The 27,040-nt window shown below is 45.5% G+C and overlaps 1 protein-coding gene across 10 annotated transcripts in view; it reads left to right on the top strand.

Annotated features, from left to right (window-relative positions):
• Cnot10 (CCR4-NOT transcription complex subunit 10) overlaps positions 1-27,040 on the top strand; it is a 44,509-nt gene that overhangs the window by 10,876 nt on the left and 6,593 nt on the right. For 5 of the 10 annotated variants that reach the window (XM_051201924.1, XM_051201896.1, XM_051201880.1 and 2 more), the window contains exons 5-15: positions 2,188-2,330; positions 3,250-3,336; positions 3,875-3,958; positions 7,406-7,523; positions 10,557-10,706; positions 12,075-12,277; positions 15,196-15,317; positions 16,650-16,829; positions 19,032-19,112; positions 25,638-25,751; positions 26,509-26,639. In XM_051201924.1, the coding sequence (XP_051057881.1) occupies positions 2,188-2,330; positions 3,250-3,336; positions 3,875-3,958; positions 7,406-7,523; positions 10,557-10,706; positions 12,075-12,277; positions 15,196-15,317; positions 16,650-16,829; positions 19,032-19,112; positions 25,638-25,751; positions 26,509-26,639 (1,413 nt within the window). The remainder of the gene's footprint in view (positions 1-2,187; positions 2,331-3,249; positions 3,337-3,874; positions 3,959-7,405; positions 7,524-10,556; positions 10,707-12,074; positions 12,278-15,195; positions 15,318-16,649; positions 16,830-19,031; positions 19,113-25,637; positions 25,752-26,508; positions 26,640-27,040) is intronic. The other 5 variants (XM_051201931.1, XM_051201905.1, XM_051201877.1 and 2 more) reach the window with 3 other exon arrangements.

The raw sequence follows: 27,040 nt of genomic DNA, 5'->3' as shown, positions 1-27,040 counted from the left end.
GCTCAGTCAGCAGAATGCTTGCCTTGCAAATGCCAGGATCTGGGTTCAATGGCTGGAACCCACATAAAAGCAGCTGACGTGGTAGGTAGTATATGCTTGTAATATAGTGGTAAGGGCAGACACAGGTGGGTTCCTTGAGTTTGCTGGCTAGGTGGTCTGCCTGGCTTAACAAGCTCTAAGCTGCTAAGCTGCCTGTCTCAGAAACTGGTCAGGGCTGGTGAGATGGCTCAGCAGTTGAGAGCACCGGCTGTCCTCCTGTGGCGTGAGTTCAATTCCCAGCTGCTGGCAATCATTTATCACTCTCAGAAGATCTGATGCCTCTTGTGGCCTTCTCAGGCACCAGGCACACGTGGTGCACAGACAAAAAGGGAGCAGTCACTAAGGAGCAACCACAGAGATTGCTCTCGTCTTGTACACACATTCAACTGCATACCTGAGCGCACACATGTAAAATGACCAAAGATAAAGCTGTTTCAGCCTGGGTTTTAAAGGTGCCCGAAATGCTGCCACATGCCTGTATCCTAGCATCCAGTAGACCATTGTTCAGGGTCATCCTCTGACACATACGGGGTTTGAGGCCAGCCTGGGTTTTGTGAAGGTAGCCGGAGGGGAAGGGAAGGGATGAACTGTTGGGTAGTAGGAAGGCGTTTTGTCTTCTCTGCTGTTAACTATCCCTGAGTGAGCTTACCATGGCACAGGTGAGGAAAGATGGGGAGGGCTGGACGGGTGGCTCCGTGTTGTGGAGTACTTGCTGCTCTTGTAGAGAGTTTGGGTTTGGTTCCCAGCCACGCATGTGGCCTCAGCACGCACCAGGCTTGCACATACATACACTCAAAACACTCATGCGCATGAAGTAAACATTCTTAAAAGACCGTTTGGGAATGTTCCTCTGTTGCCCCTCTGAAATGTCTGCCGGTAGAGAGAGCTAATACGGGTTTGTATTTACATTCTGATACTGGCCTTGAGAATTGGGGGAGGTGGAGTGTGAGGAGCAGGAAGGAGCCAGCAGATGAGCAACAGGCTGGGGCGTGGTTAGAGAGCATCAGTGCTTTCCAGCCCACCGGGAGTCTGCTTGTGTCAGATGAGACCGTGAAGGAGATGTCTGTCGGTGGTTCCCTACAGCAGGTGGTGGAGTGTGGTCCCGGTACTCCTGTGGCACTCGGGTAACTGCCTCTAGGGAACTGTTTGAAGTTGCCTGTCTCTTTTAGTCCTGATGGCTTGGTGACTGGTAGACTGGCCAGGAGAGAGGCAGTGAGTGGTAGGGACTGTGTGACGAGGACTAAGTCCCTCGTCGAAGCTGTGTCAGAGTTGGTCCCCACTGAGAAGCACTGGCGCTGCCAGCAGCTCACAAAGTGCTGTCAATCTGTACTGTGGCTAAGGGATATAAAGTTCAGGGTCAGTCATTTGGATCCATGTATTTTGTGAAAATTACTGTGGCTAATTTTTCTATTTAAAGGTTGTATTTCTATCTGAAATATTTTGTAAATTGTATGTGTTGGGGTGTGTCTGTGTGTGGGTGTGTGCACATAAACACAAAGGCCCGGAAGTCAGAGGCGTAGGGTCCCCTAGAGCTGTAGTTACAGGCTGTTGAGGGTCACCTGATGTGGGTACTAGGAACTTGGGTCCTCTGGAAGAGCAGCAAGCTTTCTTAACCTTTGAGCCACCTCTCTAGCCCTTATTTTATCTTTGAGACAGGATCTCACATAGCCCTGGCTGTCCTGGAACTCTGTATGTGGAGCACACTGGCCTGGAACTCTCAGATCTGCCTGCCTCTCCTGAGTGCTGGGATGAAAGGCATGCAATATCACATGCAGCTAATATTTTACTTTTTACTGGTTGGGTTTTTTTTTTGTTTGTTTGTTTGGTTTTATTCTAAGTAGTTTTGAGTTCATAGCAAAATTGAGCTATTTCCTATTGTCTTCCTCATCAACATTCATAACTCCACATAATACCGCCCCTCGTTGGTAAGCATCAGTGCGTATGTTACAGTGGATGAGCCACACTGACACATCCCAGTCCCCCAGGGTCTGTAGCTCACAGGATTTACCCCTGATGTGCACTTTGTGCATCTGGACAAAGTACCTACGCACTGGGGTATGTATTATACAGAGAACAGTAACCGCCCTAGAATACTGCTCCACCTTGAAGTGTAACTTTTCCTATTTGTTTGTGTGTTTGTTTTGCCAGAAGAAAAGTTTGCCCAAGCAGTGTGCTTTCTGCTTGTAGACTTGTATATATTAACCCACCAAGCTGAGAAAGCTCTGCATCTTCTTGCTGTCCTAGAAAAAATGATTTCACAGGGCAGCAGCAACAAAAACGGGAAGAATGAGGTGAGTTTCCAGGCATCAGACTGAGACTTGGAAAGTGGGACCCATGTCTGTCACATGAGATATGGTATCCTAGCAGCTTTCTGGAGGTGTGATTCACAGGAACTGTGCTATCTGTCCAAGCCCTGTAAACTGCCTCTCAAAACTTTTCATTCGAAACATCTGCATGGCTTACATTTTTCTACCCCAACATGTGCATCAAGAGATTGCAGCTGAGTGCTCTTAGCGTTCTTCCTAAATTTTGTGTTGTATAGTATTTCTTTTCCATATTTGGTGAATGTATGTATTTGTATGTGTTCTAATCTGACGGTAGGAACACTGCAATCCTTGTCCCCAGGGCCCTCTGCAGGGAAGGGATGGATGGAGTACAGTGAGTTCGTGTGTAGAAAGAAAGAAAGAAAATTAGAGAAGTCTCTAGGACTTGTGTGTTTGATTTGAATATTCAGTCCGACAAGTTAGAAAAGGAGGGATATAGTAGACTAGCTGTTGTGGTGGAAGAGACAGCATAAAGGACTGAACGATGGTCCTGATGTGTCTGAGCTGTGGGGAGTGGCTGGGCAAGCCACTAGAGGGAAGGTAGTTCTGCACAGAAGGAAGGTGGAGGAGAATTGAGGCTTCCTCAGGAAGGTAGGGCTCAGTGGTGCTGGCAGGGTAATCACAAAGGAGGGCTGGAAAAAGACAGAGCCTGTCTTGGGTTTTAGAGACAAAGTCCGATTTTAAAATGGGTCCATAGTTATGTCATCTGTGAGGTTCCTGTTAGGAATGGCACACTGACCCTCAGTCCCTGGGGGTGGGCTCTGCAGCAGGTTCTATTTGAAAATGGCTTCTGGGTACTTGACTTGGGCACTTTGTACTTACTTAGCTCACTTGGAAATCAGTTATGGTCACTACTATTGCTTGATTTTGTTTCACTATTGTACAGACTGGCAATAATAGCAACAAGGATGGATCTAATCCTAAGACTGAGAGTGGAGCTCTAATAGAGGCTGCAAAGTCCAAGATACACCAGGTAGTGTATGCTCAAAGGGTGGGCGTGCGCGGAAGCCACGTGAGAGGCACATAACACTAACTCAAGGCAGTGTGTTTACTTGGGTTGGAAGGATGTAGTTTAGAAGTTTAGTTTTTCCTCTAACTACATTTTGCTCTGCATACATATATACATACAATATAACTTCTTTAAATTACTATTTAGAACTTTGAAATAACCTAGAATGTATGATAAGTCAATATATAGAATTTTAAAATTATGCAGATAAGATAAACTGTGCTGTGCAGATTTGGATTTGTAGGTTTGGATTTGTAGGTTTTTGGCTCAGGAGTAGGATGATTGCCTATGATGTATGATGCCTTAGATTCTGTCCCCAGAATCACAAAAAAAAAAAAAGAAAAGGAAACAAATATTAAAGATAATATTTAAGTTACGTTTGCATGAAACTGGCATTTGACTATGTTGTAAGAGGTGAGATGTACTATCCTGCTCTGGGAATCAGAACTTGAATGCATTTAAGTGACCCACCCTCTTACATGTCTCCATTATTCCTTGACAGTACAAAGTCAGAGCATACATCCAAATGAAGTCCCTGAAGGCATGCAAACGGGAAATCAAGTCTGTCATGAACACAGCTGGAAATGTAAGTTTCTCCTGGACTTTCCTTGGGTGCTGTCTGCTTGTGGCTTTTGTATTTAGACTAAGGTTTGTCAGTTTTCAGTGAGGGGGTGGTGATGGGAGATGTCATTCTGTAAATATGTTTCTCTTAATGACTAAAACACTGTTGGCCTATAGGAAAGCAAGATAGGTGGGACTAGGAGAGAGGGAGGATTCTGGGAGATGTAGTAGAGAGGAGTCAAGATGTAGGACGTAAGAGGAGTAGGAGGTCCTTACCTTTTCTCCGGTAAGATAAAGACCATGGGGAAACACTTAGATTAATAGAAATGAATTAATATTTAAGACAGAGGTAGCCAATAAAAAGCTCTAGCCATTTGGCCAACAGCTTTATTACTACTAGGGTCTCTGTGTGTTCTTTTGGAACTGTTGTGGCTTTGGGACCGGACTGATGGAAAAGTGTTGGTAACAGGGTGGCTTAGTGGTAGCACACATTCCTCTAACCCGAATTCTGAGGGGAACAGGAAGATTCTGGGCTAGCTGCCTTCCAGTCTGCCATTGAAAGCACAGGCTTCAGGTGCAAGGAGAGCCTGTCTGAATGGAATAGGGAGGGGTTTGGATACTTGCCTGATTGTGGCTTCTGCACCTGTACACATACACAGAGATAAATAAATCTTGTTTTTAAAAATTGATGGTAGCCAGCACATACCTTTAATCTCAGCACAGAGAAACTCTGTCAAAATAAATAAATAAATAAAATATCTAAATGAATAAAATAAATCGGTAAGTGTTGTGCAATTTACTGCTTTTACCTGAGGCCATTAATCTTGACTTGGAAGTTCCTCCACTTACAATAATCCCTGAGATTCTAATTCATTGTGACCAGAAGACCTCTGGGCCACCAGAAGTCTTCGCAGGGAGAGAGAGAGAACTAGGGTGTAGAAGGCAAGCATGTTTATGAGCTAGTGAGTAAATACTGGGTGAGAAATTTTCACAGGTACAGTGTCCAGACCTTTCTGGAGGCCCCTCCAGCATAAAGATTTAATGGGAGTGACCTGAAATCCAAAACAAGAGTTTTGGAAGAGAAATGTTACTGCCTACAAACAAAACTTGCTGTCTGAAAATTCTTCCTTTCATGCTTGGGAGAATAGCTGGGTATTGGGCATTCCTGAGTGAAGGGTGAGCTTGCGTCCTAGGAAATGAGAAAGGTTGGGAGGAGCTCAGTGGTGGAGCACTGTCATAGCATGCAGTCCTTTGTAGTGAGTCTCTTTACTCCTTGATCCTTGGGGTCCTGCCACCCAGCTCCCAAATCAGTACGTGGGAATTTATGTCCCTTAGGGATGCCCAGCCCTAGCTTGTCTTGTTTCTAACCAGCTTTCTTAATTAAATCATCCAGTTTCTCTTTAACTATGTTTTCCCTTTGGGTTTTTTGTCTTTCTTCCTATATCTTTCTTTCCTTCTTACCGCTCAGCTGCCTGGGTGGCTGTGTGACTGGACCCTGGCACCCTCCTCTCTCTCCTTGCTCCTCCTCCTTCTGAGCCTGGATTTCTCCTGTGTATCCTCTGCCTGGCAGCCCTGTGTATCCCTCTCTTCTGCTTGGCTATTGGCCATTCAGCTTTTTTTTTTTTTTTTTTTTTTTTCTTTTCTTTTCTTTCAAGGCAAGGTTTTTCTGTGTAACAGCTCTGGCTGTCCTAGAACTAACTTGTAAAAACAAGCTGGCTTCAAATTCACAGAGATCCACCTACCTTTGCCTCCCCAGTGCTGGTACTAAAGGCGAGCGCCACTGCAATCACCACCACCACCAATCAGGCATTTTAGGTAGGTAAACAACTTTACATATGCGACATAAAAGAATGCAATATATATTTGCATCATTAAACAAATATCCCACAGCATACTGTTTTGGTTTCCTTAGGTACCCATACTCAATATGTCTGTGGTCCCCTCCTGCCATACCCCCACACATATGCATAATCTAAAAAAAAACTTAGGTCTTTGTCTTAGTCACTGTTCTATTGCTGTGAAGAGATACCATAACCAAGACAACTTTTACAAAAGAAAGCATTTAAATGGGCTGGCTTACAGTGTCAGAGGTTTAATCCATTATCAACATGCTGGGGAGCATGGTGGTACATAAGCAGACTGGTGTAGTGAGACACACGCACACGCACGCACGCTCGCACGCACGCACACCCCTGTAGCGCTGACTGGGCATGGTCTCGGGTGCAGATGTGACTGAGGGTAGGACTAGTTGTGGGGTCCCGACCCCAGCGCTCGGGTCACGGAGAGCAGCCTGGGTGGATCCCTGGAGCGGGAACTGTCATCTGTTTCTTGTGTAAGTGACTTCTCCCCAAATAAAATTGTATTAACCTATAGTGAGCCTGGTCCCGTGAATCTTGATCTATGCATCAATATCTGGTGTCCATGGCACTGGGGAAGTAGCTTCAAATTTTACATCAGTGTTCCCAGGCCGCAGGAAGAGAGAGAGACACTGGGCCTGGCTTGGGCTTTTGAAATGTCAAAGCCCACCTCTAGTGACACACTTTCTCGACAAGGCCACACCTCCTAATCCCTCCCTGATGAGCAAGCATTCAAATATATGAGCCTGTAGGGACTAACTCCCCCTCCCCCAGGGTTTCTTTGTGTTGCCCTGGCTGTCCTGGAACTCATTCCTCTGCCTCTGCCTCCTGAGTGCTTGGATTAAAGCCATTCGCCGTCACTGTCTGGTTTTCGGGGGCCATTCTCTTTTAAATGACCCCAGCCTTTTTTAAAATCAAAACGAAATAAGGAAGATCACTCTCTTAAGTTACCGTTCTGCTGCTGTGAGGAGACACCATGACCAAGCCGACTTATGGGATGAATTGTTTAATTTGGAGGCACACAGTTCCAGAGGATTAGAGTCTGGCTGCGTGGCACTGGAACTGTAACTGGGAGCTTGCATGTGGTCCACATGCACAAGACAAGCATCTGAATGAGGTGGGCTTTTGAACCGGACGGCAAGGCCTGGCTGCAGTGACACACCTCCTACTCCTCCTCAGATGCATTCAAATATGAGCCATTCTCATTCAGGCCACCATAGTCGTCAGTTTTGCGACAACCATTAAAAAAAGAGTCTGTTTATGTTGTAAACTTGGCTAGCAGTTAAGCCAGGCTCAGGGTTCTTTGCTTGTATCCCCAACTGATCACTTGAACGTAGACCACGCTGGGTACAGAATGACTGCAGTAGATGAAAACAGTTGGATGATGCTCTGTGAACTCTGTTCTTATGCACACATGTTATGTGTCCAGGCTGTGCTCTGCAAGGTTTCAGTATCTTAAGTATCAGGATCCATGCAGCATTTAGAGATTGTTTTCTGTGACATGATTCAGCTGATTGAATTATGTCCTAACACGTCCACGCACAGCAATGTAGTTCTTAGTTCTGATCATGCAAAAAAGAACTAATTTTTAAATCACTCTTATGTTTCCTTTACAGTCTGCACCCTCCCTGTTTCTCAAAAGCAATTTTGAGTACTTAAGGGGCAATTATCGCAAAGCGGTGAAGCTCTTAAATAGTTCAAACATTGCCGAGCATCCAGGCTTCATGAAAACAGGTAAAAGACAATGGGAACGTTTTAGTTGGTCTACTCCTTATTGCTTTGGGGTCCCCCCAACTTGCCTCCCGACATGCCAGTGTATTTCAGGGTTATTTTGTTCGTTTTTAAGTATAAATGTTCTAAATCTGTTATGTTGGCATACTCTAATACCATCACTGCGTAGACAAGAGCAGGGGAGTCTCAAATTTGAGGCCAACCAGGCTGCCTTTCAAAGCTCTTTCTTAAAACAGGGTTTTCATATTTCTTTCTGAAAAACATTTGTTGAGATTTAATAGTATAATTTGTTTCCACATTGAAAGAGGGCTCATCACATCTTTGCTTTAATTTTACGTGTTCCTGCTCTCTCTCTCTCTCTCTCTCTCTCCCTCTCCCTCCCTCCCTATCTGTGGTGTGAGTGTATTTGTTTGTTCAAATGTTTAAATGTTTGTGTTTTTGCTTTGGATTCTGTTCAGATGCATGTGTAGCCTCCACCTCTACCTGCTGGACTTCCCCCAGTTTGCAATCTGAGTTCACTGGAGAGTGGAGAAAGGCGGTTCTACTCTAGTGCTCCAGTTTCCTCTTGGACGTTCTGTTACACACTCAGCCCTAATCCTCCTGGGTTTGTTCAGCTTTGTGTCTTGTATCTCATGTACACAGGCTGGCCTTGTTTATTAACTCAGTGTATCAAGGATGACCTTGTTTTGTTTTGTTTTTTTTTTTTTTTTTTAAATAACCCTCTTACCTCTCTGTCTGCAGTAGAAGTCCGGGCAGGCACCATTGCACCTGTTACCATGTTGCTAGGGACGACGATATGGTGCAAGGGCTTATGAATGCCAGGAAGCACCCAACCTATTAAACCACATCCTAGCCTGTTCTGAATTCTGTTTCTAATGTTTTCATAGTCACTGTGGAAACTGTAGGAGGTCAAGAGCTGGACATGAAGTGGGTGTTGAATCAAAGTTAGGGCTCTCTGATGGGAAGATTTTTGGGGGATGGTTTGAGACAGCGTTTCTCTGTATAACCCTGGCCATGCTGGAAATCACTTTTTAGACGAGGTGGGCTTTGAACTAAGGTGCGCACCACCACAATCCAGCTTCTAATGTTGAAATCTTTGTTTCTCCTATGTAAACCATAGTTTTTGCTATTGATAAAATATGCTTATTAAAGAATACTTGGAAGATAGAATTTAGCTTTAATTGCCCATAATGTAATACCTAGAGTCAGTCTATTTAAGCATTTTAGTGTGCTTTACTGTTCTCTTTTGTTTGTTTTTTTCTTTGCTGTGCAGCCCAGGCCAGCCTTCCTTTTCCTGTCTGTGGTCAAACCCAGAGTCTGGCTTACGAAACAGCTTTTGTACTAGTGACCTAAATTCCCAGTCCCCTTCTTTTCCTTTTAATATTGCTGTCTTGTTTAAAACTTAAAGCATACCACCAGGCGGTGGTGGTGCACGCCTTTAATCCCAGCACTCTGGAGGCAGAGGCAGATGGATCTCTGTGAGTTCGAGACTAGCCTGGTCTACAAGAGCTAGTTCCAGGACAGTCTCCAAAACCACAGAAAAACTAAGAAGGAAAAAAAAAAAAAACCTCAAAGCACAGCCAGGTGGTGGTAGCAGGCAGAGGCAGGCAGAGCTCTGAGTTTGAGGCTAGCCTGGTCTACAGAGTGAGTTCCAGGATGGCAAGGGCTACACAGTGAAACCCTGCTTGAAAAACCAACATAGATTAATTAATTGATTAAGCAAGCAGTGAATATCCTGTTACCAACTTGTCATAATCTGGCATTTTGTACTGTGATTGTAAAGTAGGGTATGCTCTATACATTTTACTGTAATTTTTTTTTTTTTTTTTTTTTTTTTTTTTTTTTTTTGAGACAGGGTCTCACTATGTAGCTCTGGCCAGCCTCAAACTCGGAGATCTGCCAGACTCTGGCTTTCAGATACTGAGATTAAAGGCATGAGCCACCACACCCAGCTTCACATAGATCAGGTTGCCTTTGAACTTGCTATATGTAGCCAGGAATAACTTTGAATGCTAATGTTACTTCCTCTTCCTCTCAGGTGCTAAGATTATAGCGTGGGCTAACCCTCTGCCACCATACAAGCTTCAGTAAATGGTTTTGGAGTGTTTGGGTTATTTTCATTATACCAAAGTGATAATCTATCAAGGTAAAGCATTGAAATGCAATAACAAAAGTGCAGAAGGAAGCTGGGATGAATATTCTAATGGTGAAGAAGGCTGGCTTGAACATTACCCAAAATCCTAGTGCCGTAGAGTTTGGAGAAATAGCTAAAGAATTTGACCACAAATTAAAAAAAAGAAAAGAAAAAAAGTTCAGCTTTTTGTGATTAAAACACAAATACACACATGTACATATAAGATCAAGTCACAAAAAATGACAAATGTTAATGGGTGTGAGCATTTGAAACAGACAGAAGGCTTCCCTGACATACTCAGGAAGATGAGACAGGATTTCCAAAGTTCAAAGCCAGCCTCAGCTACCTAGTGAATTCTAGGCCACCAGGACCACGGTTTGAGACCCCCTCCTCACAATCATGAAAATGGTGATGGAGTTGTAGCGTTTGGTAGAGTGTTCACCTATGCACAGAGCCCTGGGTTTCATCTCCAGTACCACGTGAACCAGGTGTGCTGGTACAAGTCTGTGACCCCTACACTTTAGGAGGTAGAGGCAAGGTCATTCTCAACTGCATAGAGACTTGTAGTGCTGCCAGCCTTTTTACACAGGACCCTGTCTCAGGTGCTAGGTAGTATGATGGATGGATAGGTGGGTAGGCAAGGAAGATAGAGTGGAAACTTAGCTTCAGATGAAACAGGTTTTCTGTACTCTGTATACTCTTTTTGGTTGTTGTTTTTGCTTTGGTTTTCTCTGTGCAACAGTCCTGGAAGTCACTTTGTAGAACAGGGTGGTCTCGAACCATCCTTTAGTGACTAAGTGACATTCCATAGATGAGCTAACTGACAGCAACTAGGTCTGATTTGTATATGAGGGACTGCAAAAATGAAATTGTGTGGATAAAGTGGTTTGTGTTGTTTTCAGGTGAATGCTTGAGGTGCATGTTCTGGAATAATCTTGGTTGCATCCATTTTGCCATGAGCAAACACAATTTGGGAATTTTCTACTTTAAGAAGGCTCTGCAAGAAAATGACAATGTGTGTGCCCAGCTCAGTGCAGGTGGCATTGATCCAGGTAGGCAGCGCTGGGAACTGTGGTGTCTGTTTAGAGACGTGTGACTGAGGTGACCTGGGTGTGGAAGAGGCCAGCTCTATCAGGGGCTCCAGTGACACTGCCCGCAAAGACAGACAGATGATTAGGGAGCTCCCTGACCTCACACTTAGGCTTCCACACACGTACACGCATGAACACACACAGACGTGGGGAAAAAAGAAAAGACAAAAGAAAAGTCAGTTACCTGAGTTTGTTTTCGATTAGAATCAGTGACCCTGCAGGGTGTGTCAGTCAGTTTTAATTAGTCATTAGGATTTCTCAACTGTCAGCCAGCATTATTATAAATTGTTGGCGGGCCAGGTGCCGGCGGCTGCGCACGCCTTTGATCCCAGCAGGAAGGCGGAGGCAGGAGGACCTCAGTGAGTTTGAGACCAGCCTGGACTACAAGAGCTAGTTCAGGACAGCTTCCAAAGCCACAGAGAAACCCTGCCTCGAAAAACCATAAATAAATAAGTAAATTGTTGACAGAGCTTCCCAAGTGATGGATTGGTGACATCTGACAGCCTTAAAGTTTGTCATTTAACATTCAGATTATGTGGATCCTAGATCATAAATGTTTAAAATCAAGCAGTTTTTAAATTTTTTTTAATAATTTGTTTATCTTTATGTGCATTGGTATGAAGGTGTCAGATCCCCTGGAATTGTAGTTACAGACCGCTGTAAGCTGCTCTGTAGGTGCTGGGAATTGAACCTGGGTTCTCTAGAAGAGCAGCTAGTGCTTTTAACCTCTGAGCCATCTCTCCAGTCTCTAGTTTTCTAATTTTTATTTAAATCATAAACATCTATTTAATTGATGAAAAAAATATTCTAGGGTAGGTGTGGTGACATGACACACGCCTTTAATTCAGCACTTGGGAGGCAGAAGCAGGTGGATCTCTGAATTCGAGGTCAGCTTGGTCTACAAATGAGTTCCAAGACAGCCAGGACTACCCAGAGAAACCCTTCTTTGAAAAAGGAGAAGGAAGAAAAGATGAACTGAATGGTGAATGGCGAGTGGTGACATTGTGGGCTGTGTATGACTGAAAGCGTGTAGCATAGATGGCCAAGCAGGCCGAGATAGGCGTGGGGAGCCAGTGGCTCTCACTCTAGTGCTCTGCCTCCCTGAAGCAGCATTGCCAGAAGCTGATCCAAGCAAGGACAGCCCTGTTCCTGCTAGCACAGACATGTGATGCGACGGGCAGGTACTTGTAGAGTTAAGCATGGAGAGAGCCGTTATTTACAGTTTCAAGTAGTGGTGTTGGTGCTAAGCATGCAAATGTTCGCTTGGGAGAACAAATGCCTTCAGTGCAGCTGAACTTTAATAATCTAGTCTCCAATTTTTATCACTAGGCAAAAAGTTTTCTGGAAGACCCATGTGTACATTGCTAACCAACAAGAGGTATGAACTGCTGTATAACTGTGGGATCCAGCTGCTGCACATCGGGAGGCCGCTGGCTGCCTTCGAGTGTCTGATTGAAGCTGTTCAGGTTTATCATGCAAACCCCCGGCTTTGGCTGCGGCTGGCTGAATGCTGCATTGCTGCCAATAAAGGGGTGAGTGCTCCTTGGTTGTCTCTGTGAACCTCTGCTTCCCCTTCCCAATACTTGTTACATAGGAAGCGTAGCATACTCGGGAATCTGAGACCTCATTTCCTTTCCAGCCTCACTGAATCCACAGGACAGTCTTCTGTTAGCAGTTGGGGGATGGGAAGACTGTGTCTGTCAGAACAGTGGCTCCTGTTGGGTCTGGCCTGTGCCATCTGCAAGCATGCGGGTAGTGTGTGTACGTGGTGCTGACAGAACGGTTGTTCTGATGGACAGTGGACAGGAGTACAGTAAACAGCATTCCCTCCAGCAAAGCACATGACAGCCAGGGTTCTCTGGACACCCTTGTCAACTGCTCCGCCCTCCACACCCCGGAACACGGACAGACGGGAGGGGACTGGGTAGTTATTTCCCCCACTTCTCAGTGACCTCTCTCGACCAGAGGTTCAGGAGGCTGCTACTCATCCAGAGAAGGGTGCGGGGCAGCCTAGTTTTATACGCATGGACACGTGTGTCGAGAGGATCTTGCCTGGCATGCCTGTCCGCCAGAGCTTATATAGGATGTTGAGGTTCTTCCCTGAGCAGCATTTTTCTGAAAAGCAGGCAGAAGAGCCCAGGGCTTTAAAGGAAGCATGCGTGTGGGCAGCTTTTGCATTCGGGGTTGAGGTGGTCGATGACTTGACTACAGCAGAGAAGAAGAGACTAATGGCGCTCCTGAATGGCTTGGGTGGTGTATTCAGCTGTGCTTTACCCTTCATGGCGCAAGGTGTGTGTGTGCACACATGTTCGCATGCTGGCTCACACTCAGAGCTTTGTGCATAGCAGGAAAGTACTCTGCCACTGAGCTACTTTGAGAGTTTCCATTTCTAAGATTTATTTTTATTTCCCTTTTTAATGATTTACTTATTTAGCATGTATACAGTGTTCTGTTGCATGTATGCCTGCAGGCCAGAAGAAGGCACCATATGTCATTATAAATGGTTGTGACCCACCATGTGGTTGCTGGGAGTTGAACTCAGGTCCTCTAAAAGAGCAGCCATATTTTAATCATTTTTATATTAACTGGTAAATTCTAGGCAGATTTATACCTGTTTAAAAAACACTTGTTTGAGCTGGGTGGTGATGGCACACACCTTTAATCCCAGCACACAGGAGGTAGAGGCAGAGGCGAGTGGATCTCTGAATTCCAGGACAGCCAGGGCTACACAGAGAAACCCTGTGTAAACACCAGGGGTAGGGAGACTTGTTAACTGGGCCTAGAGACTTGGCGCTTTTCCAGAGGGCCTGAATTTGATACCCAGCATGCACATCAGGTGGTACAAGCTGCCTATAATTTAAGTTCTAGACTCTAAAGTTCTAGACTCTAAACTGGATCTAACGCCCTCTTCTGGCCTCCTTGGACATTGCACTCATGTGCGCGCGCGTGCGCACACACACACACACACAATTTTCTAAATTTAAATGTGTAAATAAAAGAGTGACTCTTTGTGGGGACCCTTTGTAGTTACTAGAGGGAGACGGGAGACAGTGATTATGGAGGTGTGTGTGTTTACAGGAAAGCTCCAGGCCAAGGTTGTCTGTTTTCCTGCTGGCTGGCTCCAGTGTGTGACTGTAGAGGGGATTCAGGGTGTCCCCTGGTGACGACTAGGTGAGGGTTCACTTCATGCTAATTAGGAGGTGGGGGGAGAGGTTTGTGTCACTGCTGTTACCAAGCTCCTGTGGTGAAGCAGTTTGTGTCTTTAAATTTGAATGCTGGTTGATATCATGAATTGGGGCTTTAAATTGCCTAGAAGGCAAGATTAACACCTGTGTGAACTCTATATGCGCCACCAACACCCGGCTATTATGTTTTATAAATGTGTTGTTTCTGGTAATGTAATTATTACTTTAGAGGGAAAAGATGCTGGGGCAAGGCGGTACCTATAGTCTTAGCACTTGGGAGGCAGGAACAGGGTGGGGGGGGGCATCTAAAAGCCAGCCTGGTCTACATAGCAAGTTCCAGGGTAGCTAGGGCTGGGTAGTGAGAGCTTATATAACAGAAACTCTTGGTGGGGGTGAAGAGGGGTAGCTGGAGAGATGGCTCCAAAATGAAATGGTTGCCATACTAAGCATGAAGACTAGAGTTTGGCTTCCCAGCACCATGAATAAACTGAGCATAATTCCAGAACTGGGAAGTGAGATGGAATCCCTAGCTGGCTAACTAAACTAGCCTCACCAGCCAGCCATAGGGTCTGTTGACTCTGCCTCAGTAAAAACAGGAGATAAACCAAGGACAACTCCATGTTACCCTCAGGCCTCCAAGCTCAAACACAGGCCCACATGCATCACACATACAGATACACAGGTGAAAAAAAATGCAGCCTCACCAAGTGGCCAAAGGAGGTTGAAGCAGTAGGATTCTAAGTTTGAGGGCAGCTTGAGCTATATAACAAAACCCTGTCTCTTAAATACACACACAGACACGTATTCATAATTGTAAAATGTAGTGCTAGAGATGGACACTTGATTCTCTTGCAAAGAACCCAAGTAGATTCCTAGTACTCTCATGGTGACATACAGCTACCTGTAGTTCAGGGAATCCAATGTCCTCTTCCAACTTTTGTGGGCACCAGACACACATGGTATACATACATACATACCAACAGGCAAGATCTTATGTACATACAATAAGTTTATTAAACATAATAGCTGGGTGTTGGTGGCACACACCTTTAATCCCAGCACTCTGGAGGCAGAGGCAGGAGGATCTCTGTGAGTTTGAGGCCAGTCTGGTCTACAGAGCAAGTTCTAGGACAAGCTCCAAAGCAATACAGAGAAACCCTTTCTCGAAAAACAGGAAAAAAAATAGTAATAATTGTAAATTGGTCATATTTTATGTTGTCTTATAATCCTTTAAATTTTATTTGAAATATTTTTTTGTTTTGTAGACTTCTGAGCAAGAAACTAAAGGTCTTCCTACCAAAAAAGGAATTGTACAGTCTATTGTTGGTCAAGGATATCACCGTAAAATAGTTCTGGCATCACAGTCTATTCAGAACACTGTCTACAAGTAAGTATTTTGCCATAAGCAGTGTGTCTCTGTAATAACCCTGTTCACACTGTGGTCTTCATGGGAAGCAGCTTGAGCTTTATCGTTTTCCAGGAGGAATTGCTTTCTGATGACATTTTATGGCTGCATCAGTAAACACACCCACAAACCTAGGCCCATTGTAAGTCCACAGTGAGTTGATCTGTCTACTGTGACTGATTTAGTATCTCTGTGGGTGCTGAAACTGTCTGTGTCCTAAGGAGGCAGTCCATACATTGCTGTGAACCAGAACGTCCAGAGTTTTGGTGTCTCCTTTTTAGATAACACCGCTTCTGGTGAGTCCCCACCCATGGACTCAACCCACCTTTGATTGAAAACACCCACAAACAAGAAAATTATAACCTACTGAACATATACTTAGTTGCTTCTTTTGTTTTTGTTTTTCCAGACAGGGTTTCTGTGTGTAGCCCTGGCTGTCCTGGAACTCACTCTGTAGACCAGGCTGGCCTCAGACTCAGATCTGCCTGCCTCTGCCTCCCGAGTGCTGAGTGAGATTGAAGGTGTGAGGTGATGCCACCTGCTTCTTCTTTTTTTTTTTTTTTTTTTTTTTTTTTTTTTTATTTATTTATTTTATGTGTCTGTGTTTTGTGGGCATTTATTTATGTGCACCACATATATGCCTGCTTCCCGTGGAGTTCAGAAGACAGCGGCAAGTCCCCTGGAACTAGAGTTACAGATGGTTGTGAACTACCATGTGAGTGATGGGAATCAAACTCTGCAAGAGCAGCCAATGTTCGTTTGTTTAGAGGCAGGGTTTCTCTGTGCAGCTCTGGATGTCCTGGCACTCACTCTGTAGACCAGGCTGGCCTCCAACTCACAGAGATCCACCTGCTTCTGCCTCCCAAGTGCTGGGACTAAAGGCAAGCGACGCGGGCAGCTGGTGCTCTTACCCACTGAGCTATTTCTTCAGCTTCCCACCACCCCCTTCACTTTCTTACGACACCTGTTCGCCCTTTATTCTCATGGCCTCATCGATAATTCCTTTCTTGCATTAATATTGACAGTGTAGAGAGTACTTAAGTTTGTTTGATATATGTATTTACACTCCTTTGTGGGGTCCTTTTTGTTGTTTCAAGACAGGGTTTCTCTGTGTAGTTCTGGCTGCCCCCGAACTTGCCCTGCAGACCAACCAGGCTGTCCTAGAACTCACAAAGATCCACCTGCTGTTGTCTCCCCGGTGCGGGGATGAAAGTTGTTCACCACCACTGCCATACTACAGTTAATGATTCCTTATAGCAGCAGTGTCCAGTTTATTTTTATGCTGTCTCAGCTTATTTGTCTTGTTGTTTGAAGTGATGGGCAGTCTTCAGCCATTCCTGTAGCCAGTGTGGAGTTCGCAGCCATCTGTCTGAGAAATGCCTTGTTGCTGTTACCTGAAGAACAACAGGACCCAAAGCAGGAGAATGGCTCCAAGAACAGCAACCAGCTAGGAGGGAACACGGAGAGCGGCGGCGAGAGCAGCGAGACGTGCAGGTACCCGTCCCCCTCACCTGCCCCGTGCCTCCTACTGCGGTGAGGGACTCTTATCCCATGTTTAATTGGGGCTTGCTTACAGTTTGGGGGTTCAGTCCATTACTGTCATGACCGCACTCAGGCAAGCATGGTGTTGCAGAGAGGGGCTGAGGGATCTACATCTGGATCTACAGGCAGCAGGAAGAGAGATACAGGGACTGGACCTGGCTTGAGTCTTTGACCCCCGAAAGCCCATCCCCAACTTCCTCCAACAAAGCTGCACCTCCTAAGCCTTTTAAATAATGCCGCTCCCTGTTGACTAAGCATTCACATGTATGAGCCATTCTGATTCGGACCACCACAAGAAGGCAAGGATTTGCTTTGATGATACTCCCTCCCTGAGCTGATGGACCACCCATCCCTGAGCTGATGGACCACCCACAGTGGGCTTGGTCCTCCCTTATGAGTCAGCAGTTGAAAGCATGCCCCCACAGACTTGCTTATAGGCCAGTCTGATGGAGTCCTTTTCTCAGTTGAGGGTCCCTCTTCCCAGGTTACTCTAGCTTGTGTCGAGTTAACAAAACAAAAAACAAACCACTAACCAACACACCTAAAGCCCTTCAGGACATCTAGCAAGCAAGCCCTTCTGTCCTTCTGTATCTTCCTACTGCCCATCCAGCGGTTCCAGACTATTTCACAACAAAGGAGACTGAGATGTTTCTGAAGAGAAACAAAGTGAAAGCTAAGTAATGAGAGGGCATTGTGACAAGATAGAAACGAACTTGGGGTATGGGCTCTTTTACTTTTTAAAGGAGCAGCTTTGAGGCTAGAGCCAGGGGAGGCAGGAAGATGGCAAATTGGGTCTGGGTTACATAACAAAACTCTGTGAAGAAATAGGAAAGAAAAGAAATCCGTGTAGTTTAACAGTGGGAGATATTCAAAATATGTGTATTTAATATTTATTAAATATTAGGTGCCAAGCTAGGCCAAGGTGACACACACCTTTAATTCTAGCACTTGGGAGGCAGAGACAGGCAGGTCTCTGAGTTCCTAGCAAGGCCCAGGACAGCCAGAGCTATATCTGTGAGGCTCCGCCCACCCCCCCCCCCAAAAAAAAGGGTTAAACAAGATGGTTTCATTAGGTAAAGGCACTTACTGCTAAGCCGTTCTGTCCCAGGAGCCAACTTGGAAAGAGCCAACTCTTTTACAAGTTGTCCTCTCACCGCCATGTGTGCACTATGGCACACTCACGGCCACACACGTGCACATTTAAAACCGCATATGTATTTTTTTAACGTGCCAGCTGGGTGTTGTGGCTCATGCCTTTAGTCCCAGCACTCAGGAGACAGAGACATTTGGATCTCTGAGTTAGAAGCCAGCTTGGTCTATAAGCGAATTCCCGGACAGCCAGAATTACACAGAGAAACCCTGTCTCAAAAAGAGAAAACAAAGAAAACCTTTATTTTTTTTTTTTTTCCGTGTGTGTGTGTGTGTGTGTGTGTGTGTCTGTGTGTGTGTGTCTGTCTGTCTGTCTGTCTGTCTGTCTGTCTGTGTGTTGATCTAGAGCTATAGCCCAAGCCCAAGTCAGCTTCCAATTTCCCGTGAGCCTTCTGCCTTAGCCTCCTGAGTGCTGGATGAATGGTATGAGCCACCATGCCCAGCTTGAAGGTCTGGTCCTTATGCATTACCTTTAAACCCATGTCTCCATTCCAACACCTCCTTCCTTGATTATAATTTTTTAAGTATTTGTCACAAAAATTTGAGACAAGGTCTCATATAGACCTGACTGATTCACTGTGTAGCTGATGATGACCTTGAACTTGTTAACCATTAAGCTGCTACCTCCCATATACTGGGATTAAAGGCACACACCATTATGTGTGGTGTATGCAGTGCTGGGAATGGATCTTCATGCATGATAGACCATCAACCGAACACAGCCCCAGCCCATTTACTAAAGAAATTTTGAAGGAAAACTAAAAGGGGTGTGAAGATGCTTACGGAGTAGAGATGGTTGCAGCTAGAAGTTTTGTAAAAGTGCTGCTGTGTGCTAGGGGAAATACAGTAGTGCACAGTGCAGAGAGTGAACGTAGTACCAGGTCTCCATTCATGAGTTGCTCCAACTCACACTCTTGTAAGAACTGCATTGCAGTGATGAAGTAAGGATAGGAAAACAAATTGCACACTACTTTGTTTATATATCTGAATCTTTCTCTGTTTCAGCAGTAAAAGCCATGATGGAGATAAGTTCATTCCAGCTCCACCTTCTTCTCCACTGAGGAAGCAGGAATTGGAAAACCTAAAGTGAGTATCTGCTTCAGTGAGCATCCACTGAGGTGAGCACACTGGCTCCCCCCATTACACCTCTGTCAGATGGTGGACCGATTGCCTGAGCCACTGTCTGGGACCTGCCCATAGCACCATCTCCTGCCTGATTGCCCTTCGTGACCTGACGTGACAGTCTTGCCTTTTCCTTCCCTTTCCCCATTTCAGTGCTGAAGTTACGAAGTGTGCAGCCACACCTGGCCCTTTCCGTGGTTGCTGGGGATGCCAAGTCAGGTCCCCATACTTGCACAGCATGTGCTGTTACCCACTCTGCCTACTCTAAGCCCCTGGAAGTTTATGGGAACAAGTTGGGATGGGGAGGCCATGATGCTGGGGATGCGGTCGGGGACTTTGTTTGTCGGGCTGATGCTTCCTCGCTGCTGTTGAGCTAGGCCCTCCCCTCCCCCCCCCAGTTACAAGATCCTGTTCCCCGAAAAGGTAAGTTTTCCAATGAGCTGCATAAAGGGTGTTGGCTCATAAAAAAGGGGAGGACTGAAGAAAAAAATAGAAGCTGGAGAGATGGCTCAGTGTTTAAGAGCACTAAGTCTACCAAGTAGTTTTTTGTCTTGTTTTTTAAATGTAGTCACTAGACCAGCAAGATGGCTTAGTGGATAAAGACGTTTCCTCACCAAGCCTTACGACCTCAGTTCGATCCCCACATTCATGAAATAGAAAAAAAAAAGGAGTCTGAGTTGTCCTGTGGCCTCTACACTTGAGTGCTTATGTGAATGTACATGCGAGTGTAAATAGAAAAAAGCTAAAAGCAGCTAGATTCCACCTCGAGTCAGATATGGTTGTCCACACCTTTAATCACAGTACTTGATAGGTGGAAATAGCCTCTGCTGCATGGTGACTTTGAGAGTCATGTCTGAGCTTTTAAAAGAAAAAAAAATTCATTTTTATAACTAAAATAAAGTCACTATACTACATTTTTTGTCCTAAATGGAAAAGCAAAGTGAATTTTATAAAAATCACCCAGGTGTGGTGTAATAAGTACACATGCATGGTAAGTTTTTAACCAACACAGTATTTGAGAAAATACTGTTATCTTGTCGCAAATACTTGCCTTTACAGGTGCCTTACAGTGTCCTGCTTGCCTGACACATTTTTTACATTTATTTTGTGTGCGTGTCTGCACACACATCCCTGGAGGTCAGAAAATAACTTGTAAGAGTTTGCCCCCTTAGCCGGGTGGTGGTGGTACACACCTTTAATCCCATCATTTGGGAGGCCAGCCTGGTGTACAGAGCTAGTTCCAGGACAGTGAGGGCTGTTGCACAGAAAAACTGTGTCTTGAAAAACCAAAAGAAAAAAACCCAGTTACTCCCTATTTCCGCCATGTGGCTCTGGGGGATTGGGTTCAGATTTTCAGGCTGAGTAACAAAGGCCTTTGCCCGCTGAGCCAGCTCACCAGCTCTTGTTTGTTTTCTCTGGGGCGTCTTATGTAGCACAGACTGGCCGGCGTGCGGCCAAGGATGCTCCTGGTACTCCTGCTTCTGTCTCTCCAGTCCTGGAATTGATTGTAGACATGTAACAGACGGCAGTCCTACCCTACGTTACAGTAATTCAGCTTCACCCTCTGAGAATGATCCTGACAAACGGGCAGACACAACCAGAGTCCTTAGTTGTACTTTTTGTTTTGTTGTGTTTTTGTTTTTTGAGACAGGGTTTCTTTGTGTAACAGTCCTGGAACACTCTCTGTAGACCAGGTTGACCTCGAACTCGCAGAGATCTGCCTGCCTCTGCCTCCCTAGAGCTGGGACTAAAGGCATACACCACCAACGCCCAGCGGGTAGAAATGAATTTTAATTTCTTTTTTTGGTAGAAGGCCCCAAAATGGATAAAAGGAAATGTTTAGGACATACCCTCATCTGCCCTCCTCAGGCACACAAGCAAGCAAAACATTTTCTCATTCTCGTGTGTGTGTGTGTGTGTGTGTGTGTGTGTGTGTGTGTGTGTGTGTGTGTGTGTGTTTAAGCAAAACAAGCAAAGAAAGATCTTGAGAATGTGGTAGGATTTAACCTCAGCACTAGTGTGGCAGAGGCAGGTGGATTCTGTGATTTCAAGACTAGCCTGGACTGCTTAACAGGTTCCAGACTGTCCAGTGGGGGTGAGGATTATGCAGGCGTAAGGCCCACACCTGTATTCTATAATCTAGGATACTGAGGGAAAGAATGGAGAGGCTAGCTGTGGCTACTTTAGCAGGGCTCTGTCTCAAAATGTGGGAGGGCCTCTTACAGACTACAAATGTAGCTCATTTGTACAGTGCCTGCACAACAAGTACAAAAAGCCCTTGAGTTTGATCTCCGACAGCATAAAAGGACATGGCAGTTCCTGGCCATCATCTTACACTCTGAGTGTGGGGGCTGCAGAATCGGGTTAGCGGTAGCTGGCAGGTTTCAAAGTTTTTTTTTCTGAATTACTTGTAGAGAAGTGGAGTAAGCTTGGTGGTTTGGGGGCCCTTGTTTGTTGTAGCTTTATTTCTTTGAAATTTTACATTTCTCAGTTTGCCTTGCATTGATTTTGTTAGCCAATTTTTCAAATGATATCGTTATGAGATTTCACTGCAAATACATTTGGTCTTGATAAACAGTGAACGACTGATTTCAGCATGTCAGCTTTACTGGTCGGTGGCTGAAGTTTGAATTATCTGGACTACATTCATTAGTCCCCAGGATATCTTTGACAGTTTTTAATGCCTGGCCTTCTGCAGCTGATTGTAACTTGCTGTGTTGAGGAGGAGTCCCCCTTTACCTCTCCTTCCTTTCCTCTCTCTCTCTCTCTCTCTCTCTCTCTCTCTCTCTCTCTCTCTCTCTCTGATTGTTGTCTGAGGACTTAGCCGCTCCTCAGGCATGTGGATGGAGTGAGGGTTTTGTCAGCTTCTCCACAGGGAGCAGAAGCTAGAGTGTCTCTGCCCTTGCCTCTTCCATCTTCTAGTCCAGTGAGCTGTCAGATCCACTGAGTGTCAGGTAAAACGGATGGGACAGTGACTGCAGGGTGTAGTGTGTGTGTTGGGGATGGGAGTGCTTTAAGTGGTAATGACCAAAAGTAAAATGACTTTCTGCCAGGGCTTAGTACATGGAGCCATGAATGTTCCTCCTTGGTGTTCAGAGCCTGTGGGAAATATTGTTTTCTAACAGGAAACAGTGGAGAGGGCACTGAGCAGTGACCTGAGGTAGATTATCAGGCTTCAGGAGGGGAGCATCATAAAGCTGGTACCCATTCAGGGCAGGGAAACTGCCCTCATTCCATGGCCCTTGATCAGCATGCCAGCCAGATCTGTTGTTTTGCCTTGCTGAGAACTGAACCGAGGTGTATTAGCAGAGGTCTCTTACCACTGAACCATTCCCGGCCTCAGTTTTCTGTTGACATACTTAAATATGCTAGTGGGCTGATTTTACTAGCAGAATCTTAGGGTAAAAGTTGGGGAGACATTCACTTTGTTACACATGGGTTTGATGTGGGCTTGCTGGAAAACTGTCCTGCTCCAGTGCTTACGTGACTGATTTCTGAACCCAAAGTGATGGTGACAGTTGGCGGGAGCGGTAATAGCCCACCTGCTGTCAGGAGAGGCAGGGCCAGTGTCTCCCAGTGAGCCTGACTGAGGTGGTCCTGTTCTAGCCTCCAGGAGCCACAGCACGCAAGGGCAGCCTCTGGCTTCGGAAGCCAGGAAAGGGACGGGGTCTGGGTGTGCCTGCTGTAGCTTTTGCTTTTGTGGGTTTGGTTTGTTTGTTCTGAGACAGGATCTTGCAGTGCAGTGCAGGCTGGCCTTGAACACTGTCCTCCCACATCTGTGCCCCAGTGCTAGGAATGCAGGTGTGTACCACCATGCCTAGCATGCATAGCCCATGTTCTTCAGCAGTTACATGTCTGTACACCTCCTGGGGAACAGTGAGAGAGATACTGTATAACTGTAGGAAATTGCTTCTGCTTTTAAAGAACTTACTTTTTGCCTTCATCCTTGGAAGAGTCACAGATAAAACTGGATTTAAAAAAAAAAAAAAAAGATTAAACTTTGTGAGCATCATTCATGCACAAGTTGTGGTAGCCTCCAAGCTCTAGAGACTCTTGGGTCTTTTTGTATGTCACTTGCAAGGACCCGTGTTCAGTCTCTAATGCTAAACAAGTGTGTGTTTGTGTTTTTCCTTTATAACAATATATGTGTAAGTTTGAGTAGACACTATCCTTTTTAAACTTTTTTTCCCTTTTTTTTAAAGATGGATTTACTTTTATTTATGTGTATGTGTGCTTTTGCCAGTGTGTACGTCTGTGTACTTCCTGTGTGCCTGTGTCTATAGAGGACGAAGAGAGCATGCTGCCTCTTGGAACTGGCATCACAGATAGCTGCCGTGTGGTGCTGGGAATCTCACCCAGGCTCTCTGCAAGAACAGCTAGTACTCAGCCCCTGAGGCGCCCGCCAGTATCTCCCTCCTTCTTATGCTTCTCAGTGTCCCCTAGGGTAGCCTCGAACTCCATCCTCTTGCTTCTGCCTTCTGAGTACACTGTGTACTTCCTCAGGGTATGAATGTACGTTTCTGGTTTGTTCTTTGGTTTTGGTTTTTGAGGGGTGTTTGTTTTTTTTTGGTGGTGTTTTGTTTTTCTTTTTTCTTTTGGAGCCTGCCCTGGAACTCGCTCTGTAGACTGGGCTGACCTCGAACTCATAGAGATCTGCCTGCATGCACCATCACCACCTGGCACATTTCTGTTTTTAAACAAAAACAGAGGGGTTCTTGGACCCAACCTGCAAGAGTGCAATCCTCATAACCACATGGTAGAAGGAAAGAACCAACTCCCGCAAATTGTCCTCTGACTACCTCACATGTGCTGTGGCACATAGTGTTTACACACACACACACACACACACAATAAATTTTATTGAAATAACAAGTTTTAACAGGGTTTCTCTGTCTATAGAGTCCTAACTCCAGTTCCAAGGTACACCCTCATACAGACATACATATGGGCAAAACACCAATCTACATAAAGAAAAATTTTAAAAGAAGAAGCTTGATGTACCTCAGTTGGCAGATTTATACCACCCAGGAAGCCCTGGGCTAGATCCACAGCCACACAGTGAGTAGATGTCTGCAGTCTCAGAACTCGGTTGGTAGAAGCAGGGAGACCAGAAGTCCAAAGTCATCCTCAGCTTCAGAGTGAGCTGAAGGCTAATCTGGACTATATGAGACACTATCCTTTAAGTTTTTTTTTTTTTTTTTAATTAAAATCAAAACAACCAGGTATGATGACACATGCCTGTAATCCCAGCACCTAGGAAATGGGGGCAAGGCCATATGAGTGTGAGGAGGTAACCTGGCCTACGTGAGACCTTGTCTTACCACTTAATCAACCAAATAAATAGTAAACAAGCCAAAAGGAAAACTAAGCTACCTAGTCTTGTTGCACAGCTCTACCTGCTGCCACATTTCTAAAGGTGAGATGCCCAGCTCCTCAGTGCTCTCCTCCCTTGGTCCCTTAGTCTTCCAGCCAAGAGATGGCTGGCTGCCCCCAAGCCCATGGGGCAGCCTTGTCCTGAAACCAGTAGATGAGAGTAGTGCAAGGCTTCAGAACCCTCCAGTGAGCAAGGAAAGAAGCAGAGCAGGGCCATAAAGCCGCTAAGCGTGCCCCTGATGACCCCTCCTTCCAGCTAGGGTACACCTAATAGTTCTATAACCTCCGCAACAGTGCCGCTGGCTGGAGGCCAGATGCTCAAATACACAAATGAGCAGGTGACATTTCTCATCCAAACTATCAGCTTTTTTCCTATTTGTGATACTGGAGACTGGAGTCCATGATCTTGCCTGTGCTAGGCAAGTACTATACCACTGAGCAATGTCTCCAGCTTAAGTTACTGGGACACTTGCTAATGTAGAATTAGATGGGCAGTGTGGAGACCCATTTCTTTAATCTCAGCACTTGGAAGGCAGAAACAAGTGGATCTCTGTGAGTTTGAGGCCAGTCTGATCTGTATAGTGAATTCAAGAACAGCCATGACTGTGTACTACAGTCTGGAGCATCTGCTACCCTCTTTTGTCATGTCCACGTGTGGTGTGATGCGATGCACATACATTAAACTCAGATCTCTGTGAGTTCAAGGCTGGCCTGGTCTACAGAGAGGCCAGGACAGCCTCCAAAGCTACACAGAGAAACCCTGTCTCAAAAAAACAAAAACAAACAAAAAATTATTTGGAAACACATGTAGCTTCCCACTCTAACCTTTGTGTTTCATTTTACTCTCTACTTTCTTAATAATTTTATTTTTGAGATCATAGTGTAATTATATTACTCCTCCCTTTCCTTTCCTACAGCCCCTTCCACATATCTCCCTCTTGCTCTCAAATTCATGAACTCCTTTTTTTTTTTTAACTGTTCAGTGTGTGCATGCATCCCTAAGTGTATAAATGGAACCTGCTCAGCCTTCGTTGCTCGCTTCGGTGCTAGCCGTTAGGTATTGGACCATGATGCGTCCACTGAAACTGGGGTGCTTGCCTCTCGTCTCTGTTGCAGGTGCTCCATCCTTGCGTGCAGCGCTTACGTGGCTCTGGCCTTAGGTGATAACCTCATGGCTTTGAGTCACGCAGACCAGCTCCTTCAGCAGCCCAAGCTGTCAGGCTCTCTCAAGTAAGTGTGACTTCACCTGCACTCACAGATGTTTCCTCGGTTCAGGGTCGTCTTTACCGGCCTTGGTTTTACTCTGCTTGAAATAGTTCTGTCCTTGCAGCTTTGTGGGGCTTGAACTCAGGTCATCAGGCTTGCACCTCAGCAGCTTCTTTTCACCTGCACTGGGTTTTTTGGGGGGATGGGTGGTGTCTGAGGCTTACTTATTTTTGCTTCATGTGCATGTAGACCCATACACCACGTGTGTGCAGTGCGGGTCCTGTGGAGACCAGGAAAGGGCATTGAATACCCTGGAACTAGAGTTGCCAGCTGGTTCTGAGTCCCTGGGAAGTGAACCCAGGCCTGTGAAAGAGCAGTCTGTAGCATAGGAGCCGTCTCCAGTCCCTCCTACAATGATTTGGTTCTTGTTTTTTTGCTTTTTTGAGGGGTTTTGATTTTTTTGTTTTGTTTTTGTTTGTTTATTGTGGTATTTGTGCAAGGTACATGTGCATGGAGTGACATGCATGTGGCAGTCAGAGAGCAACTTGCAAGAGTTAGCTCCCTCCTTCCAGCACAAGGCTCCCAGGGATTACATTTAGGACATAAGATTTGGTGGCAAGTGGCTTTCCCCACTGATCTCTTGCTGGCTTAGAGAAACCCAAGTGAGCTTAGCCTTCAGGGCAGGGACATGGAGTGCAGGATCCCAGGCCCGGTATTCCTGTACCCTATGCGTTTCTGTGATGACCTGTTCTTCAGGCTGAACTCTGCCTTTTCATTTCAGGTTTCTGGGCCATTTATATGCTGCAGAAGCCCTCATCTCCCTTGACAGAATATCCGATGCCATTACGCACTTGAACCCAGAGAATGTCACTGATGTCTCCTTAGGGATCTCTTCAAATGAGCAGGACCAAGGTTAATGAGGACACATTTGATCAGAAGTGGCCATTGTTGGTACTTCCTTCCTGCTATAATTCAGGACATGTAGAGACCTAAGGGCATGGCTGCGAAGGGAAGGAAGTTTGAAGTCAGCTCTCCATGTTTACGGCTGTTCTTACTATGTAGTAATTAGTTGTCTGCTAAGTAAGCCTGGGAACTAATTGTCACATGGCCTGAATTCTCACTCAGGCTGATAATGTTGGGATTCTTCCCTTCCATTCCCTCCTTCTTCCTTCCTTCCTTCCTTCCTTCCTTCCTTCCTTCCTTCCTTCCTTCCTTTCCCCCACCCCACCCTTTTTTTTTTTTTTTTTTTTTTTTTTAAGAAACATAATCTCACTGTTTGCCCCAGGCTGGCTTTGAACTCCTGAGCTCATGCC

This window comes from Phodopus roborovskii, unplaced genomic scaffold (assembly GCF_943737965.1).
Source record: "Phodopus roborovskii unplaced genomic scaffold, PHOROB, whole genome shotgun sequence".
NCBI classification, from domain to species: Eukaryota; Metazoa; Chordata; class Mammalia; order Rodentia; family Cricetidae; genus Phodopus; species Phodopus roborovskii.
Note: the sequence above shows the minus strand (reverse complement) of the source record. Positions and strands in the feature narration are given on the sequence as shown.